Consider the following 22912-nt stretch of genomic DNA (forward strand, 5'->3'; position numbering starts at 1 on the left):
TCGGAAGTTTATTGTGCAAAGTGTAATTTGAGGTATAGTTTAGAGTGGCAAATAGTAATAACCCCATATTCTTTAGATGGGTTGAAACGAGTCATTCACTAATACAATATATTTGTTGAACAAGTTGGGACATTGTATTAGTTTCCAACACATAGTGTTTATTAAACACGGACATTGTGTCGTGTCAACCCACATACTATAAAAGGGTCATGTGAGTAGTGAAGAGTTTTGATACAATTATCAAATTAGTCGAATTAGGGTAGATTCATCATTCATGTAGTAAAATATCCCTACTTTCACACAACTTTCCGATACGATATGAACATGATCAACCAACACGAATTGTCTTCCCTCCTTTAGAGTATAGATTAGGAGTTATCCTTTAATTATGTAGGAGAAAAAAATTATTATTTCTATAAAATAATGGGCCCAGTATTACATGACTCCCGATCGTTATTGAATGAATATACTAAATTCTAAATATGGATGGGGTGTTCATTATACAAAATTTTGATATTCTGTAGTCACTTATGTGATCTTCAATTTAAAACTATAAAGAGAGAAAGAGGATTAAAATTTAGAAGTTAGCGAGTTAATATTATATCAGTTGATGTGAACAGGTATAAATCGAGATAATTGTTGACAATTAAATTTTAAATTGGGATAAACCATATTATTCATTTCTTAGATATAATCAGTTTCATTTTTGTGGGGAGTGAAAGAACCTAAGTGGGTATTTGGGCCTTGGGCTTTATCAATGGGCGCTAGTTTGTTCTTGACTAAAGGCCTTTAGGACCATGAGTTGGCTCACAAGCCGAGGGCCCGAGGATTCATCCGAGGAAGAGTCACTCTTCGGACAAACCAGTGGCTACTTGGAGGTTCACTAGAAAGATCAGGGCAGAGTTCTGGAAAGACTGTAGGTTACAGAAGGAGTCCAAATACCCTCTAGACATTTCGGTGTAAGAGAAATATCTCAGGAAAAGGCTGCTGCCTCCACATTAAAGACCCTGCACCTACCTCCCTAGCCGCATTAATGGGGAAGTGACCCCTGAACAGTGGAGTTCAGCCTTCTGGCTAGTATTTAAAGATTTCAAGAATGTGGTAGAAGAAAAATTTTGGGTGACACGTGGATAAAGGGAGAAGGAAAGGAAGTGTATAAGGGGAAAAGGGGGTAGCAGAGAAAAGAGGAGGCCTTTTGGAAAATAACTTAAGAAGGACTAGAAGCTGTAACCTTTATAAGAAAAAAGAGAAATAATATACAAAGGGTCCTCGGCCTACGTCCGAGGAGTTTCGTTTTTCTCTATTTGTCCATTGTTTATAAATATTATAATATTTTAGCCCGTTCATCAAGTTTCGAGCACCATCGAATTAGATTGCGAACTCACACTCTACAAATTGAATTATTTAAGGCTCATTGGGCCTGAGCCCATGTATATTTTTGGGTCCAGGTGCAATTGTGCACTTACAATTTTTATCCTCAATTTTTTTTCCTGTGTTAATTCAGATCTTCTAATTTAAGAAAAGAAAGAATTTAGTTCTTTTTTCTTTTTTCTTTTTGTTGCTGATTTAGTTCTTCCATCTATTTTTTTGTCCATTTATTGCTTAGTTGGTTTAATTTATCTAATGCGCTAATGAATTCATTTACATCTGGTTTTGTGTTCTTTGACTAAATCACGGTTCATAAAGTCAATATTTTCTGCTTTTTTCTTTTTTGAGAAATCATATTTTCTGAAATACAATAACCACTTTGGTAATACAATATTAATTTTTTAATTCTTTGAAACATTTAATTATATGTATTCACCACACTCCCCCAATTATTTTATCCCTTTGCCTCTCCTACCCAGTAATGCCAATTAGCCACCCCAAGACCTGCTCATTTCTCAAAGCTTCTTCTCCCTCCGTTTCCAAGATATTCGCTGCTGCTCCTTTATCAATTACTAATCTCTCAGTTTCTCCTCTGCAATTCAATCCCTTCGATATGCTCATTCCCTTGCAGTTGTAGGAGCCATAGTGCTGATTGGTACTCTTCGTGAGCATTAGCATTGAGGGGGTGTAAAACCCCCCAAGTTGCTATTTTAGCAACCCACCCGCTCAAATTGAGCATCATCTAGGGGCGAGTTGCTAAAAATTTTTAGCAATCATGAATAGTAAGGTTGTATATATACAACCTACTATTCATAGTTGCTAAACATAAAAATAAATATAAAAGTACAAAAAAGAAGAAAGAGAGATAGAAGAGAAAGAGAGAGAATGAGTTGATGGGGTATTTAATATTATTTTATTAGGTTGTATTTGTAAAAACTAAAATGTTGGATGTATTGTTAATTGGGTTGGTAAAATAGATAAAGTAGTATTTAAGAATGTAAAATATGTATGAAAGAAAAAGAAAATATGTATGAAAGCGTATCAAATCAATCATGTAACAACTCAATAAGTTTATGGTATATAATTCAATTTTATACTCCTATATCAAAACAAAATTAATCTCATCAATCTTTCACATGGTGATATCTACATGTTGAATTATTATATGGATAATTTGGTCTACTTGTTACAAGAGATACTATTTAAAAATTTATAAAAAATTTAGTTGATGTTATTTTGGTCAAGAAACATTGTGGCCTCTCTCTCTCATGAATATATGATACATCATGTATATTGTATAGGATGGCCGGATATCGATAAACTCTGGAAGATGAAGAGAATGCATTCATCAGCTTCAAAACTCACCGAGTCGCTAGTAGAGGCAGATGATACGTGGAAGGAAATTCCTCGTGAATTATATAATGATGACAAGACGATTTCCTTAGTGAAAGTAGACACCTCTGACAAACAAGGTCAAACATCTGGTACAAAGGAAGTGGGAGGAGAAGGCACATCCAAGGGACAACCCAGTGAAAGAATTGATCAGAAATCTTACGAAAACCCATTGCTTGAAGCAGCCAGCAATGGCATATTAGAAATATTTGACAAGATGATTGAATCGTATCCACAGGTAATTGAGTACATCAGTATCGATGAGGAAAACATATTGCATGTGGCCATTGGCCACCGTCAGTGGGATATATTTCATCGGGTAGAGAAGATGGAAGTGATAATGAAATGTAGATTGGCTTCACGGATTGATAAGAATGGCAACACCCTATTGCATCATGTTGCAAATGGGAAGAAATATTTTGGAAGAGAGTCAAAAGAACAAGCTGCAGGTCCTGCTTTCCAATTGCAAGAGGAATTGAGTTGGCTTGAGGTAAGCTAGCTCTATCGAGTATTAATTTTGGATAATTGGAAAAGACATGATTTGAACAAAATCAATTTTTCTACAACGTACTCTATTAGTAATATATGTTTTATTATATAAGATATAAAATAATAGAAACATAATAATCGCAATGCTAAATGAAAAACTTTTCTTTTCAACATGTCCTAGACTATAAAAATCAAAGTATCTTTTTAAGACAAATATATATATATATATATATATATATATATATATATATATATATATATAAAAGTCGAGAAACACATCTTTAATTACATTTTCTTCTATTAAATATATTTACAATTTTAGGATTAAGATTTTCAAAAGTATCACCTAATTTCCTTAAAAAAATTAAATTGACCCAAATACATCTAAAAAATGAAAATGAGTTGTTAGCCCATACTTATGGCCCCTTTCTTTAACTTTTTTTTTAAGTTAAAAAAATACCTAAATAGGTTAAACTTAAGTGGTTCATCCATTTTTAAGACGTTAACCACTTCAAAAAATGATGTCAATTTGTAAACAAACTATTAGTAATTTGAAATTTTCGGGTGATGGTGGAGCTAACAATTAAAAGAAGGGTCTCCAAATTTTATTTATATGCAAAATTGGTATCAAAAATAAAAAAATTGGTCCAAGGAACACTATAGAAACAAATTGGTCACTTAATCTGTTCATGTGATTACTGATTATACAGTGAAACCTTGTGTGCATGTGTCTTAATTATGAATTTTGACTTTTTGTGAACATCAAACATGTTAAACTTGAGTTTTGGGTGCCATGATGCTATCTGGTTACACAAAAATCACTTGTTTGTGTATTTTTTTAACTTAGAAAACTATTTGAAAATTATGAAAAATAAAATTAGATAATAAAGATTAATTTTATTTGTTTTTTGTTGAAATTGTATTAGTACCAAATAAATTCTAGTCGTTTTGATTTTCATTATTAAAATTTTATTAGAGTTGTATATATATGATGCTAGTCCGGTAGTGTAAAATGAAGCTCATTTTTGTTGACTAATTGTCTCCACGCAGCATGTGCGGGATATCATTCCCACCCATTATATCATGCACCGTAACTTTAAGGGTAAGACTGCAGACGAGTTATTTCAAGATACACATGCTGACCTTCTCCACCAGGCGCAAAAGTGGATAAAGGAGACCTCTCAATCGTGCTCTACAGTTTCTGTCCTTGTTGCCACTGTAGTTTTCGCTGCTGCCTACACCGTCCCTGGAGGTAACGACGCTTCAGGCCGTCCTAATTTCATCGACTCTCCATTCTTCGTCCTCTTCACCGTCATGGATGTTGTTTCCCTTGCATGCTCCCTGACTTCTGTTGTCATGTTCCTCTCCATCCTCTCGTCTCCATTTCAGTATGAAAATTTCTACATATCTCTCCCTCGGAAGCTATTAATAGGCTTCACATTGCTCTTCTTCTCCGTGACAACGACCATGCTTTCTTTTGCTGCAACTATTTTTCTCCTACTCCATTTTCAAAAGAAAGCTTGGACTCAAACTCTGATTTATACTACTGCATTTTTTCCTGTCTCTATGTTTGCGCTTATGCAGTTCCCGTTGTATGCTGCATTCAACAAATTATTGCACACCATTACCAAGAAGATAGAGGAGGTATATCCCCAAAAATTCCTTCCTCCTTACTTGAGGACCAAGAAGCTCAATAAACTCTCATGAGAATAGGCTTTTGGATTTTGACTATATGGCGGTGTTCATTTTGTTCCCATCATGCACCAAATGTCAAAGACCTGTTATCATAATTCTTAATTTACCACTGTATTGACATTAATCTATATGTAATAAGAAAACGAGAAGTTAGATATTTCTCTTCACAGTGTGTGCTTTGATTAGTGATAAAGAAACTTCATTTACAGTAGCGAAACCAAGAAAAAAAAACCTCAAATTATTATTTTTATTTCTATATTTTTGTAGTAATCAATTTGGTCCTTTTTATTTTTGATTTAATTACAATCAATTTTGCCCCTATGGTTAACTTGTTGTTTTGTTTATATAATTAGAAATACAAACCTAACCTACAAGAGTTCAGAGCCTTCAGTCCAAAAGTTCAAGTATTTTGTGATAAGTGATTACTACAATTAGAAATACAAACTTAACCAAATCTACAAGAGTTTGAAGCCTTCACATATTATAAGTATGCTGAAAACTCAAATCAATTCTTATTTGTATCTGTGGCAGCTTCTCACGTATTAGCAACATCCTACAATATATGTTGACAGCTCCTAATCAAAACAATATATGTTGACAGCTCCTAATCAATCTATTTCGACTATATATACTACTGTAATTTTTTGTTACAGAAATACTAGCCCTTTACATAGCCTAATATTAATAGAATACACAACAAATATAACTCAAAATTTACTCTGCATAATAATTTTGCAAACACAGCCCATACATAGCCAACATGTACAAATGGAAATCAAATAAAACCATAGAGTTGAACACAACAAAAACCATTGATAGAACCTTTTCATACATGTTAATTTGTTGAAGAAAAAATCAGTAAACAAGAACACCGATTATCTAATAAAATTGGGACTTTGGTAGTTGAAGTTGAACCTGAGCAAACTTTCTGAAGATGCTAATCCGACAGAGAGCGAAAACCCCTCGTGATGAAGCTGAATCCCACCACTGCAAACATCAACAACAATTCTTTGATCAAAACCCAAACACAAACACAAGCTGAATCCCCTTTTTCTTGCAGAAAGAGAAAAGAAACACAAACACAAAAAATCAAATACATTGACCAAAACCCACCTAGTAAATTGCTTTGATTTTGATTTTAATTTGACTTGAGAGACCGATGGAGCTTTGTTTTCAGATTTTGCAAACAAAATCTTAATCCAAACCCACAAACCGTTGAGAACCCTTGAGAATCTCGATTTGAAGAGAGAGTTATGGAGTGAAAAGTTAAATGGGTATCTAGTATGTTGGGTTTATGAGATGAGTGAATCGGTAAAGGGATTTGGAGATGGGTGAGAGTGAATTGGCATTTAGCAGAGGCTTGGTGACAATGGCTTAGTGATTCGGAGAGAAAGAGAGAGGCTTGGTGATTCGGAGATAAAGAGAGAAGCTTGACAATGGCGAGAGAGAGAGGGGACGAGAGAGCAAAAACCCGGTACTATAGAGAGAGAGAGAGAGAGAGAGAGAGAGAGAGAGAGAGGGGGAGGGGCTTGAACGGATTGAAATATACTATTGTGTTTTGGCATAGCGCTACAGTACCATCTCACCTTTAAGATGGTACTGTAGCACTTAAGATGGTACTATAGCGCTATGCCAAAAAAAATTGGTCTTTCTCAGTTTTAGACTTCCAGTTGCTGGGTGTGTTTTGGGCTTGAATGCCAAATGTACCTTACATTTGGCATATTGCAAGCTCACTGCTGATGCTCTAATGACACTTATATTTTAATAAAATGGAGAGGGAAGTAGCATTTTAAAATAGCCAGGGGCCAACCCCCCACAACTCATTATGCTTTGACTTTAAAATAGGAGCATTTTAAAACAACCTTATAATGCTTTGACTTTAAACTTTGTCAAAACTATTTTGCGCAACAATCATTTGTAATACTTAACTTATAGTTAAATAATTAGACATAACTTGAACCTAACTCTCAATATATGAGATTGGTTCAAATCACATACGATACATATAATTTTATAAGAGTTATATCTATTTTAAAAGGCAATATCTAAAGGTGAAAAAGGCACTCCTTAATTATCATGTCATAAATATTCTTAATGACTTTTTTCCCTCCACTACACATTGTTTTTTGAGAAGTACTACATCCACAATATCTTCACAACATTTTCACAACAAATCATAAGTAATTAATTTCTCAAAAAAAAATCATAAGTGATTAGTTGTTATTGGTTCTATTTTTATCCTACTACTAAATTTACTTTTTTGCCCCACTAATAACAACTTACCGCTGAAAATCATTTTCCAAAATTCCACAACTTCTTTCTTTAATTCCTAATCTTACCACCTCCTCCACGGCTCCATCCTTTTCAAAGGACCTGTTGACTGCATGGTCCTCATGGCCACTGGCAGCAGTTCCTCTAATTTTGTATGAGAAATTTTTTTTCTAAAGTTACTTTAAGGATACATTTGGTACACTGTAATAATTATTATATGGGAATAGGAATAAGTATTACAAGGAATACATTAAGTTGGAATGTAATAAGTATTGATATTCATTAGTTTAGTGATCATTTAAGAATAGAATTCTAAATATGCATCCACAATTTAGTAGAGTATAAAAAGAAAGTGTAGTTAAATCATTTTTAAGTCAAATTTCCTAAAATACACTTCTTTTAGGGTGTTCAAAATAGAGCTAATAATTAACAAGAAGGAAAATTTATTTTCTTTCCTTTTAAAGATGTGGCAACTAAGCAAAGAAGATACCCTTCCAAAGTAGCTACCCCGAATTTTATCCTTTAACACCAAGTCCAAAGAAAAGAACTATATTAATCTTCCATTACAAAAATCTCGGGACAAAGTTTTCATTTCTACATTTTGTGTGAAAAAGAGTATCTAATTCAACCTTTATTTTATGCTTGTAGTGTTTGCGGAATTCTATTAATAAACTAAGCAAAGTAGATACCCTTCCAAAGTAGCTACCCCGAATTTTATCCTCTAACACCAAGTACCTATATTACTGTACCATACAAATATTACATTCCATTTTCAATGCGCAAAAGGCATGTCTTAAAATTTCAAACAAGCAAAGGAAATGCCATTTTACTTCAGAGCTCATTGGCCAAAACTGTATTCATTGAGACTCAAAATTACACAAACTAAAGTAGTAACTAGTAATCATACAAAAGTTTAGAAAAATTATATCTACAAATTGCACAATAGAGATCCATTCTACATACGAGTCTAGAAAATTTAGGTCTATAGATTGCACAATTCAGATCCAATCCACATTATAAAAGATCAACACCCTATCATTTACCTAGAGATTCCCACGTAAATGAAAAAAATCAACCTTCTTATTAACAAGTTTTCAGTTTCATAGTAATGATTGCCTTAACAACTAACTACTTTTTACACGTTCGAGGACAGAGGTTCATATCAAACATACAGCGATGGTGGGAGCTAGGTTTAGGGTTGGTGACCATCGAGGAAAAGATTCTTTGGAACCTTAAACACACTGCATAGTGGTTGGAGCAACGATCAATGCCACTAGAGGAGTGGAAGCTAGGCTTAGGTTTTGAGAGTGATGAATGGAGATGGAGGCAGAGGAGGAAGGAAAAAAGAAAAAAAAAGAAAAAAAAAAGGTTCGCAAGAAAGAGAGAAAATTTTTAAAAAATTGAAAAATGCAAATTGCACTCTCTAACTTTGACCAAAAATTAATTCAATCATTTACGTACAATCGCTTCTAAGAGAGGGTTTGAATTGGGCTGAAACGCACATGTCTGCATTTCAGCCCTTTTTTTTTTTTTTGCTGGGATGCGCACGATCACTGTTCATTGTCCATGAACAGTGAATTTAGGTCAATGAACAATAATTTTAGGCGTGAACAGTGTTTTTCACCCCTTAAAAAATTATTTTGCTATAGTGTTTTTCAGTTTCAATTTTCAGTTTTCAATTTTTAGCTGTATCCAAACGAACTCTAATTCAACTTTTAGCATTGATCCACAACATTTATAATTTATGGTGACAATATATTATACTAAAAAAAATATGATCCATGACATTTAGTATTTTTCTTTTATGTTATGGCGATGATATCATTAGTGAATTATGAATTGTGTAAAATATAGAATTTATGAATTTTTTAATTTTTTTATATTCTTAATTGTATTGAAAGTAGGACACAAATAATTTGATCATCATCTTAATTGTTATTATTTTATTTTTATCATTTTATCTTCTATCTTTTTTTATTGCATGTTTAAAAATACAAGTTTGCCAATAATCTAATTGATCTAATCCATTCACAACCCATTTAGGAAATCCCATTTTTTACTCGAACCCAATTAACTTGACCCAAATGGAACTTGTTTAACAAGTCTTGTAAATATGAGGTGGGTCCCATAAAAAACACCAATATATTTTCTAAGAATACTTAATTTATAATCAAATGTCAAGTGCATACTTAGAATAATATAAGTTTTGACAAATGAACCCTTTTTTTGGGAAATTACACTTTACCCACCTGTGGTTTTCTCAAAAAACACTTTGCCTACCTGTAGTTTAAAAATTGGCACTTCACCCGCCTGTGGTTAGCTCCGTTTGTCTCCCGTTATCCACTTCTGTTAAAAACATGGGTAAATTTGTATTTTTGTTACCCTTTTATGTCTCTTTCCTCTGAAAACATAAAAAACTAAAAAATCAAGGAAAAAGAAAATCTAAAAGCTAGGTTTTATAAAAATTAAAACCTAACTTTTACATCTTCTTTTTCATGTATCAATTTTTTATCAAAACTTTATTATGTTCACATATTTCAGTGGTAAATTTAACCTATTGTTAGGTGCAATATTGATCTAAAGAGCTACTTAGTTTATTGCAACTCCTATGCAAGTTAGTCGAGTCCCCTAGATAAGGCTTGATTCTTTTCTCGGGTACTTAAGTACTGGGAATTTATGTTCTTTCTGATTGTACTCATAAAATTTTGAGCATAGTTGACTCCCTTTCCTACAAAATTATGGGAGCAATCACATTATTTATCTGTTTTCTTTTTCTTTTTTTTGGGTGCTTTAATGACGTCCAGCCTAACAATTGAATTGCAGTTGTTTTAATTTGGATAAATTCAAAATTTGGACTAAGCCATCCATTTTTGTTTATTTTGCTAGAGTTTAAGCTAGTTTACCGTCTTGCTTATGTTGGAATATTATACGTTTAATTACATCTTTAATAAAGCCATCCATATGCGCAATATGTTGTTGTTTAGGCCCATATGTTGATGCATATGGGATCAGCATCCACATATTCGCATTTCTTTATTGTTTCTTTTTACTGAATACATGCTTTGGTAGCCCGAGGCATGGAGAATACATGTTGTTGCATTTTAGTGATATTTAGACAGCTGTGAATGCAGAAAGAATGTGGCTGCCTTAGCAACTGCAGAAGCTATGCAGCGCTATTGCCTTGGATCTTCTATTTTAACACTTTACTTCCATCTTAACCTTAACCTATTCTGTGAATTAGAGAAAATTCAATAGAAAGTTCAAGTGGGTAAAGTGCATTGCTTTTAGATTTAATAGTTGATACATGAAAAGAAGATGTAAAAGTTAGGTTTTAATTTTTACAAAACCTAGCTTTTAGATCTTCTTCTCCCTTGGTTTTTTAGTTTTTTATGTTTTGAGAGAAAAAAGACATAAAAGGGTAATAAAATAAAATTTTACCTCTGTTTTTAACAAAGATGGGTAACAGGAGATAAACGGAGCTAACTTCGGGTGGGTAAAGTGTCAATTTTTAAACCACAGATAGGCAAAGTGTTTTTCTAAGCAAATCACAGGTGGACAAAGTGTAATTTTCCCCATTTTTTTTGTTAGCTGAGTAAATTTTTTTTTTTTTTTTAGAGAATTTCAACCTATGGCGTCCGCTACTGATGATAACTCTTTATCATTAGACCAAGACACCAATCAGTTTTTGATGTAAGCAGAGATTGAAAACCAGATCTCTTATACAACCATCAAAGACTTTACTAGTTGAGCTAACTGGAACTCATTGTTGGTAGAGTAATTAACACATGACCTCTTCCCTATTTCTCAAAAAAAAAAAAAAAAAAAAAAAAAAAGATATCTTCCCTATTTTATAACTTCCAACAATGGGTTTTATTGAATCTTAGTTTGATAACGATTTACAACGGATGCACCCACATCCCAGTATCATGGAGATCTATTACATAAGAGTGCTTTAACAAAACAAAAATCCAATACCATAGCACAATTCTTTACTATGATGCTCATCAGTCCAGACTTGCACTAAAATTTCATATTATTGTAATCGATGACATTTGCAAGATAAAAATATGGTGCAAACTTCATGCAAAGACTCAAGTACGAATATTAAAGTTTTATTGACAACATGTACCAACTTGCAAAGCGATCCTAGATTTAGGTACATAGTACATTTCTTTCATTACAAGAAAGAATTGTAACAGTCTTTCATTACAAAAATCCCCGAACAAAGGTTACAATTGTACATTTTTTTGTGACAGTGTATCGTTCTAGGCTTTATATTATTCTTGCAGTGTTTGCGGACTTTTACTAATAAACTAAGCAAAGTAGATACCATTCCAGTATAAAAACAAAAGTAGATAGTCTTTCACAGTCTCTTGGAAGAATGATAATTGATTTCCCGAACAAGGGCTACAATTGTACTTGTTTTTGTGAAAAAGTGTATCATCTTGGCTTTATATAATTCTTGTAGTGTTTGCGGACTTTTATTAATAAACTAAGCAAAGTAGATACCATTCCAGCCAAAAAAAATGTAGATACTCTTTCAGAGTCTCTTAGAAGAATGATAATTGCTAGCAGGCTATAAAACAGAGCATAGTCACAATGATGATATGAGACCCAACTAATCCACGCAGCTAATTAAGAGAGAGAGAGATGGCGAGAGATTTAGAGAATGGGAAAGAGGAAAGGTTTGCAGGGCTAAAGAAGCCCTATTTGGCTGCCTTGAGGGAAAGACTGGGACGCCATGAAATGTTTCTTCGACAATAATCCCGAGCACCTCCGTTCTCCTCTGACAATTGATAAGGACACTGCGTTTCATATTGCAGCATACAGTGGAGAAAAGGAACTGCTTCAACATTTGGTTCAGCTACTACCACCCTCATCCTCTAGTTTGTTCGAAGCCTTAAACAAGACGAACAAACACGGTAATAATACTTTTCACGAGGTGGCCATGACTGACAGAGTTGACACAGCAAAATTCTTGGTTAAGAAACTCCAGGCGGCTTCTGGTGCAGACGAAGTCTGTGGAAGCAGCAGACTAAAAGAGCTACTCGAGGAACGAAACCAACTTGGTGAAACCCCTCTATATAGGGCCGCTGCCCTCGGAAAGACAAAAATGGCCAAATTTCTTGCTAAAAAAATTGGGAATTCAAATTTAAGTTATCACTTTCGCAGAAATGACCCAGTGTCTATTCTCCATATTGCTGTCATTGGCCAACACTTTGGTCTCTCTCTTACTCTCTCATATACATATTATCATTCGTACTGTTTCCAATTACTTTCTACTAAATGTATAAACTTTAATATGTACAAAATTTATTGCTGCATAGATACCAAGCTTTATCGTTTTTTTCAAGAAAAAAAAAATCAAATAACTTTGCTCTATCTTGAAATATGCAGATAACGCTATATGGTTACTAGGAAAAGACAAGGAACTTGCAAAAGGTTTGGAAACAAATAATCTGACGTGTCTTCACCTGCTAGCGAAAATGCCATCTGCTTTCCGGAGTTCATTCCACATTGGCATTCTGAAGAAAATCCTCTGTTATTGTATGTCGTCGTCCAATATTTTCATTACATGTTCTTTGACTGCAGAAATATTTTTATGTGCGACTCCATTTAATCATATATTCTTAGTATGCTTTAGAACATTAGAACAAACATAATACAAAAATAATAATTAATGTAAGCGTGTCATTATTGCAAGTCTTCCGAGCCAGATGGAGGATGAAGACAGCGATGATGATGATGATGATGATGATGATACGGATAATGGTCGTGATCATAAAAAATTTTCACGAAGTATGTATAGAAGGAATTTGCTCCAAATATTTACTAATCACACAAGTAACTCAATTAGGGTATCACTAGTATAGTCATACATGTCATGTTAGTGTAGGAATACCACTGTTTTAAAAATCGGACTGGAGGCAAAACTGAATTTGCCTCCGGTTCCCGATTTTTTCTGGTTTTACCGGACTAGACTGGTATTCAGTTCCTAATTGAACTGGCCAGTCCAATCCGGTTTTTAAAACCATGAGTCATACTCACCATGTATTATGTAATCAAAGTTAAGTTGTAGTTGTAACTTGTATTAACTACTTGTTCTTTCTTTAACACAAATCTACACTCGTCTTGCTCCAAATAACTATTTATAAAGAAATGCATAAAATTACAAACATAATGTACTCTAGGAAAACTCAATTAAAAATTTTCAAGAAATTTAGAATAGTACTTTAACTAAAACTAAATACAAAAATTTTCAAAAAAAAAAATTAAAAAAGAGTTTTATTAATATTTTAATCAATATTATTATATTTTTAAATAAAAATCTTGGTTTTAATCTAACTTTAAGTAATTTTGAATATTGCTTGGTACATAAGGGCATTTGCATTAATCAATAATCAATGCAAAATAGAAAAAAAATATCAATTTTACATATTTAATTTCTAAAATCACCTATCTTAGTTAAGTTAAAAATGTGTAAGTTTGCAAAATTGCTACAGTAATTGTGTAAATTTACACTGACACAATTCACCTTGCATATAATTTTTTATTCTTTCTTTATGTATCCCAAGATTAAAGAAAGAGAGCGAATGATAGTTATTGTATGTAAAGAGAAAGAAACAATTTTAAAAAAATAATTAATATTCAAAATTTTAATGTACTATTATGTAAAATAGATAATCTAATGTGAGATATTTTGAAAAGTAATTATGTAAAATTGAAAAAGTAAGTTTTTATACTAAAATAGATGGAATTTTTTCACGAGCTGATGTGAATTCTCTTTGGTTCACTACAACAAAAGCGGACTATGGTGACGAAACATTTCGTCATAATATGTCCTTATTTCGTCACTGAATACGTATGGTGACGAAACAACATTCGTCACCTAAGCTCCATCACAAAATGTATTGGTGACGAAAATGTTTCGTCACCAATAAAAAAATGATAGGTGACGAAATTTTTTCGTCACCAATAAAAAATGATAGGTGACGAAAGCTTTTCGTCACCTAATATTTTCGTCACCAAACCTTATTTTTAGTGACGGAATATTTCGTCACCAAATGTATTTTTTTTCCCAATTTCAATAGATTAGGTGACGAAGTTTTGCATCACCAATTGTTTTTTTTTATTTTTATTTTCAATAGATCGGGTGACGAATTATTTCATCACCAATTTATGTTTATAGTCAGATATGGCGACGAAAATTATCGTCACCAATTTTACTTTTTTATTAATATTCTTTACATTTACTTGTCATTACATTAACCTATTCATTTTTAACCAAATCCATATAAAAAAAAAATTCATTCATTTCTAATCAAATCCATAAAAAAAAACATCCATAAAATCTAAAAAAGCAATAAAGATGTTCACAAAATAATTACAACCATTTATATACAAATGATGTCTTAGCTTCCAAACTTTACAGAAAATTATTTGAGTTCAAGTAGTCCCACAAAAGCTATCTTTTTGCCACCAATCTCATATCTGCACAAGCATAAAGGAAAATACATCAATAGCAAACTAGACTGCAAACCTATATCCCTGATAAGATGTACTATAACAAAAAAAAAAAAAAAAAGATTATTATTAGTAAGACAATGCAAAAAATGTCCACAGAATACCCAATAACAAACTAGACAAAATAATCATAATGCAACATCATATGAAGCCAAACTATCAAAGAAAGAAGACCCACAACATTCTCATCAAATAAAAACCCAACCCACATTACAAACCATGGAGAAATCATAAAGAATGCAGAAAAATCCCAATTTAAAACAAAACAAATAAAAAGAAATCCAAAACAAAAATCCAGCCACCATCATAAACACAAACCCAATCACCACAACAAATAAAAAATCTAGCCAACACTATTAAAAAAAAAAAAATACTAGCCACCACCATTAAACAAAAACCACAACCACCACCATAAACAAAAAACTCACTACCACCATTAAACAAAAAACTCAGCCACCACCATTAACACAAAAACCCAGCCACTACCATAAACAAAAAACCCAGCCATCACAATAAACAAAAAACTCAACCACCACCATAAACAAAAAACCCACCACCACTATTTAAAAATAAAAAAAAAAACAAAGCCACCACTATTAACACAAAAACCCAGCCACTACCATAAACAGAAAACCCAACCACCACCATTAAACAGAAAGCACAATCACCGCCATTAACACAAAAATCCAGTCACTACCATAAACAAAAAACCCACCACCACCATTAAACAAAAAACATAGCCACCATCATTAACACAAAAAATCAGCCACTGCCATAAACAAAAAACCCATCACCAACATTAAACAAAAAATTCAATCATCACCATAAACAAAAAACCCACCACCACCATTAAACAAAAAACATAGTCACCACCGTTAACACAAAAAACACAGTCACTGCCATAAACAAAAATCGCAGCCATCACAATAAGCAAATAACTAACCAACAACAGTTTTAGATCTATAATAGTTCGTTCACACTCCTCAAAACCTCCAAGCATTTTGACAATAATTCTCTTCATGTACAAGTTTCATATGCCCCATGCTCATTTACTAGCACGACACACTAGCAGATTCTAAATGAGCAAAGGGATCCATTAGCCATCATCACAAACGATAGATTGAAATGAATAAAAATCATTAAACCCAAATCCAGTTACTAAAAATTGCATCAATTACCCCCATTTTCCTAAAAGAAAATGCACAAGTGCTATGTGGTACAAACTAGAAGCATTCAAGTTACCAAAAAAGCTTACGAATAAAAGAATATACTACTATACTATTCATTGACATAAATGTTTGACTAAAGACTAACCTAGAAGAAGGCAGTCTATGATTCTACATCAAAATTCAAACAACGAAAAAGTGGCAAATCCCCAATATTTATGCTTTATTTGTTAAATTTTTCAAGGCCAACAACAAAAACTTAAAATACCCAGATCCATTCCAGAATATCCAATTAATTTCTACTTATGATCAAAGTAACAAAAACAGTTACCCAGTTTGAAAGATCTAATGCAGCACTTCCAACCACCAACAAAAATCACATATCTGAGAGAGAGGATCGATGAGAGAGAGAGCTTACCGGTTTTTTTGGGAGGCTGAGAGGCGTGGGTCTGTATGTGGGGAGGTGGTATATCCTGCACCCGGCATATATGCCGGGTGTCTCACACAGGGGCGGGCCCCACACACTGTGGGGCCCGCCCCTGTGTCTCACACCCGGCATATATGCCGGGTACAAGATATAAAAATTGGTATGTGGGAGGAGAAAGAGAGTATCAGTGTTTTGTTTACACAAATAAAAAATAAAGAAAAAAAATTTTAGAACGCACCTGAAAATTTGGCACCGCGCAAAAAGAAATAAAAAAATTTGAGAGATGTCATCTCCACAATATTTTTATCATAATTTTACAACAAATTATAAGTGGTTAATTGTTATTAGTTTAAATTTTAATGTAACACTAAAATTACTTTTTTGCCCTAACAATAACAACCAATAACAACCCACCACTTAAGATTTGTTATAAAAATATTGTGAAAATACCAATTCTATTTGAATTTGGAAGAGAAGAGACCACGACGAAGCATGACCACAGTATTGCTTGAGTTTCTTGAAATGAGCTTCTGCTACAGAAATACGGAGAGAGACAAACAAATCAAAAGTTACAAAACAACTGAACCTTTAAAACCTATGTGCTCTATACACAACGAAATAATGAGAGCCACACCCTTTTTTTTTAGTTATTAATTTAGAATAAACGAGAACCACATGCTATGACTTTACTTTTAGCATTTGTTTTATTTATTTATTTATTTATTTATTTATTTTAGAAAGGGCTTTTGTTTTACTTGACATAGTTTAAGGTCTGTACATTGTAGATTGTACAATTACAACTTCTTTGTCCTCAAAAGCATTATTATATACTATATTATACTACTCTATGTTAAAAGTCATGTGAATTTTTTTTTATTTTCCTTTTCCTTTTTGTGATAATTATGGTTAGAAAAAAATAGTAATTTTAATTAATTAAGTGAATAAACTTAAAAAATTACTTAATTTTTATATAGCATTAATTAATTCATTATATATAAAATATTCTTTTTATTTTTATGATTACAATTATACAAGTGATTGTCCATTTCAAGAAAAATTAATTACTTGATGACATGCCTATTAATCCTTAATCACTTTGAAATTTTCTAAGTGTGAAAAATATATGAAGATAATATAATCTAACGGTAAATTTTTAAAAATTCACATTGAATTAAAAAGTATAAAGTTGGGTTCAAGTTACAACTGATCTAACTCTAAAAAATGTTACACCACCAAATAAATTATTATTTAATGCATATTTTGAAAATCCAACCGTTGGATAACATGTTCTATATGTTCTTAATATGCATGCCAATTTTCATGCCAATCGAATGTAATTTACCATTTTATCTGTAACTCATCTTTTATGTGTTATTTCAAACTACAAAAACTTGAATTCAAATAATTGATTGATGACATACCTATTAATCTTTGATTACCTTGAAATTTTGTAAGCATGAAAAATATTTGAAAATAATGTAATCTAACGGTAGACTCATCAAAATTCACAATGAATTAGGAATATAGGGTTGGGTTCGAGTTACACCTGACGTAACTCTAAAAAATGTTCCACCACCGAATAACTTATTTTTTGAATTCATATTTTGAAAATCCAACCGTTGGATTACATGTTCTATATGGTCTTAACATGCATGTCAATTTTCATGCCAATTTGATGTAATTTACCATTTGATCTATAAACTCATATTTTTTGAATTATTTTAAACTACTAAAACTTGAATCTAAACAATTGATTGATGACATGGCTATTGATCTTTGATCACCTTGAAATTTTGTAAGCATAGACAATATATGAAGATAATGTAATCTAATGGTAGAATTGTCAAAATTCACATCAAATTAAGAAATATATGGTTGGGTTCAATTACACCTGACGTAACTCTAAAAAATGTTCCACCACCGAATAACTTATTTTTGAATTCATATTTTGAAAATCCAACCGTTGGATTACATGTTCTATATGGTCTTAACATGCATGTCAATTTTCATGCCAATTTGATGTAATTTACCATTTGATCTATAAACTCATATTTTTTGAATTATTTTAAACTACTAAAACTTGAATCTAGACAATTGATTGATGACATGACTATTAATCTGTGATCATCTTGAAATTTTGTAAGCATGAAAAATATATGAAGATAATGTAATCTAACGGTAGATTTGTCAAAATTCACATCGAATTAAGAAATATAGGGTTGAGTTCAAGTTATACCTGACATAACTCTAAAAAATGTTACACCACCAAATAATTTATTATTTAATTTATAATTTTCAAATCCAACCGTTGGATTACATTTTATATATGGCCTTAATATGCATGCCAATTTTCATGCCAATCAGATGTAATTTACCATTTGATCTATAAACTCATATTTTATGCATTATTTTAAACAACTAAAACTTGAATCTAAACAATTGATTGATGACATGGCTATTAATCTTTGATCACCTTGAAATTTTGTAAGCATGGACAATATATGAAGATAATGTAATCTAACGGTAGAATTGTCAAAATTCACATCGAATTAAGAAATATATGGTTGGGTTCAATTACACCTGACGTAACTCTAAAAAATGTTCCACCACCGAATAACTTATTTTTGAATTCATATTTTGAAAATTCAACCGTTGGATTACATGTTCTATATGGTCTTAACATTCATGTCAATTTTCATGCCAATTTGATGTAATTTACCATTTGATCTATAAACTCATATTTTTTGAATTATTTTAAACTATTAAAACTTGAATCTAGACAATTGATTGATGACATGACTATTAATCTATGATCACCATGAAATTTTGTAAGCATAAAAAATATATGAAGATAATGTAATCTAATGGTAGATTTGTCGAAATTCACATCGAATTAAGAAATATATGGTTGAGTTCGTGTTACACCTGACATAACTCTAAAAAGTGTTACACCACCAAATAATTTATTATTTAATTTATAATTTGAAAATCCGACCATTGGATTATATGTTCTATATGGCCTTAATGTGCATGCCAATTTTCATGCCAATCAAATGTAATTTTTCATTTGATCTATAAACTTATCTTTTATGTGTTATTTTAAACTACTAAAACATAAGTCTAAACAATTGATCGATGACATGACTATTAATCTCTGATCACCTTGAAATTTTCTAAGCATGAAAATTATATGAAGATAATGTAATCTAACGGTAGATTTGTCAAAATTCACATCGAATTAAGAAATATAGGGTTGGGTTTGAGTTATACCTGACGTAACTCTAAAAAATATTACACCACCCAATAACTTATTATTTAATTCATAATTTGAAAATCCAACCGTTGGATCATATGCTCTATATGTTCTTAATATGCATGCCAATTTCCATACCAATCGTATGTAATTTATCATTTGATCTATAAACTCATCTTTTATGCATTATTTTAAACTACTAAAACTTGAATCTAGACAATTGATTGATGACATGACTATCAATATTTTATCATCTTGAAATTTTTTAAGCATAGAAAATATATGATGATAATGTAATCTAATGGTAAATTTGTCGAAATTCACATCGAATTAAGAAATATAGGGTTGGGTTCGAGTTACTACTGACGTGACTTTAAAAAATGTTACACCACCTAATGACTTATTTTTGAATTCATATTTTGAAAATCCAACTGTTGGATTACATTTTTCTCTATGGTCTTAACATGCATGCCAATTAAATGTAATCTATCATTTGATCTATAAACTCATTTTATGAATTATTTTAAACTTCTAAAACTTTAATCTAGAAAATTGATTGATGACATGGTTATTAATATTTTATCGCCTTGAAATCTTTTAAGCATGAAAAATATGTGAAGATAATGTAATCTAACGGTAGATTTGTTGAAATTCACATCGAGTTAATATATGGTTGGGTTCGAGTTGCACCTAATGTAACTCTAAAAAATGTTACACCACCCGATAACCTATTTTTGAATTCATATTTTGAAAATCCAACCATTGGATTACATGTTCTATATAGTCTTAACATGCATGCCAATTTTCATGCCAATTTGATGTAATTTACGATTTGATCTATAAACTCATATTTTATGAATTATTTTAAACTACTAAAACTTGAATCTAGACAATTGATTGATGATATAAGTATTAATCTTTGATCACCTTGAAATTTTGTAATTATGAAAAATATATGAAGATAATGAAATTTGGTGACGAATTCTTCTTTTCCTCACTAAATATTATCATTTGGTGACGAAATTTTTTATCCTCACTAGATTTTGTCACCATAGCCCACTTTTGTTGTAGTGGTTGTTTCTAATTTCTAGTCCATAGTCCATGTCATCAAAGCTAGATGAATATTTCACATAATGATGCGGATCCTCCAAAGAAAGAAATGAATTCATTTCAATTTAATTTGACCTTAACTAGCTTTAACTCAGTACATAAACTCGAGTATTTTTAAAAATAAACACAATTAGATACATAATTACCTATAAAACTTTTGTATGTTGAATTTGAATACTACTTATTTTGTTTTTAAATTTTTGTCAACTCTCAAAAAAAAAAAAAAAAACTTGTAAGAATATTTTTCATTCTCGATTGCTCCATTTTAAAGGGGGGAAATAAAATTTTAAACTCTTTATATAATTATTCTTTACCTCTTAAGAGAATTTTTGTTATGACAATGCAATAAATTCATTTAATTTTTATATGTTTTAAATAAATACCTAACGAAGTTATTGCAAAAATATATTAAAAACGAAACAACTAATTTTTAAACATGATAACCTTTTTCATTGTAGAATATAGTTAATTAATAATAAGTTTTAGTATGAAATTTTGGATTAATACAAAACTTAACACAAAATATATTGCACCATTTAACCCAAATAGAAATGCTATGTTTGTAATATTTTCACAATAAACACTATGAGGCAAGTTGTTATTAATTGTTACTAGTGAGCATTAAAGTAATTTCAATTTCTAATTCAAATTAGAACTAGTAACAACTTACCACCTAAGATTTATTGTAAAAGTGTTGTAAAAATGTTGTGGATATAGGCATTTCTCTTAATCCAAAAGCTTAAATCGATTTGTGCCCAATTATATTATATTTAATAATCACTTATTCTTATCATTATAATTCAAAATGTGATTTCACTACTTAATCAACTAATTGAATACGCCAACCACATTATTTATTGAGTTTCTATTTTACTTAAAAATATATTAAATAGCTAGATATGCAAGTAAGTCTGCAAAAATTGGACCCAAACTCGTTAACCTAACCCAATCCAAAGGGAAATTACCAAACTTGAATGATAGTTTGATACCGATTTACTACAAATGCACCCACATCCAATGATCATAAAGATCTATCACATAAGAGTGCTTTGACTGCTTCCACAAAACAAAAATCTAAAACCATGCCACAATTCTTCATATGATCGATGCTCACCAATCCAGACTTACACTAAAATTTTCACATTATTGTTCTTTGATGGCAATTACAAGATAAAAATATGGTGCAAACCTCAGGCAAAACCTCAAGTGAGAATATTAAAGTGTTGTTGACAACATGAAACAAATAGAGAATCGATTCTCCATCCTACATTTATGTACTAGATTTCTTTCATAAAAGAAAAGGGAGTGAGATTGGGTACAATAACTTGGGTACAACATGATGCAATAGCTCTCAATAGCTAAGACTGAGAGTTAAAAAATAAAATAAAAAATAAAAAACAACTTTTAATGTCAACCATTGAATTAAAATAGTGGGAAAAAAAAGTACAAAAGTGAAAGTTGTGAAAAAAATTTGTAAGGATGGAGTAATTGCACTAGGTGCAATACCCTAGCAATTCCCCACCCAATCCAAATCCAAAGAAAAGAACTAAAATAATCTTCCATTACAAAAATCTCGGGACAAAGTTTTCATTTCTACATTTTGTGTGACAAAAAGTACCTAATTCAACCTTTATTTTATGCTTGTAGTGTTTGCAGACTTCTATTAATAAACTAAGCAAAGTAGATACCCTTCCAAAGTAGCTACCCCGAATTTTATCCTTTGACGTACACCAAGTACCTATATTACTGTACCATCCAAATATTACATTCCATTTTCAATGCGCAAAAAGCATGTCTTAAAATTTCAAACAAGCAAAGGAAATGCCATTTGACTTCAGAACTCATTGGCCAAAACTGTATTCATTGAGACTCAAAATTACACAAACTAAAGTAGTAACTAGTAATCATACAAAATTTTAGAAAAAATTAGATCTACAAATTGCACAATTGAGATCCATTCTACATACGAGTCTAGAAAATTTAGGTATATAAATTGCACAATTCAGATCCAATCCACATTATAAAAGATCAACACCCTATCATTTACCTAGAGATTCCAACGCAAAAGAAAAAATCAACCTTCTTATTAACAAGTTTTCAGTTTCATAGTAATGATTGCCTTAACAACTAACTACTTCGTACACGTGCGAGGACAGAGGTTCAGATCAAACATACAACGATGGTGGGAGCTAGGTTTAAGGTTGGTGAACATTGAGG

At 31.6% G+C, this 22912-nt stretch overlaps 1 protein-coding gene and 1 long non-coding RNA gene across 4 annotated transcripts in view; one reads left to right on the forward strand and one right to left on the reverse strand.

The window, feature by feature from the left end:
- The window catches only part of LOC142636780 (uncharacterized), a 79091-nt gene extending 73893 nt beyond the window's left edge, over positions 1-5198 (forward strand). For all 3 annotated transcript variants that reach the window (XM_075811075.1, XM_075811078.1, XM_075811076.1), the window contains 2 exons: positions 2670-3250; positions 4300-5198. In XM_075811075.1, coding sequence (XP_075667190.1) covers positions 2670-3250; positions 4300-4956 — 1238 coding nt within the window. In that variant the 3' untranslated portion in view covers positions 4957-5198. The remainder of the gene's footprint in view (positions 1-2669; positions 3251-4299) is intronic.
- A 9377-nt stretch (positions 5199-14575) lies between these two features.
- On the reverse strand, positions 14576-16860 carry LOC142633604 (uncharacterized). The gene is made up of 3 exons (XR_012843941.1): positions 16783-16860; positions 16324-16354; positions 14576-14706 (listed from the first exon to the last, which is right to left on the reverse strand). It is a non-coding gene; the product is annotated as an uncharacterized LOC142633604 (long non-coding RNA).
- Between the last annotated feature and the right edge of the window lie 6052 nt (positions 16861-22912).

The sequence above is a fragment of the Castanea sativa genome, chromosome 5 (assembly GCF_040712315.1).
Source record: "Castanea sativa cultivar Marrone di Chiusa Pesio chromosome 5, ASM4071231v1".
Taxonomy (NCBI): domain Eukaryota; kingdom Viridiplantae; phylum Streptophyta; class Magnoliopsida; order Fagales; family Fagaceae; genus Castanea; species Castanea sativa.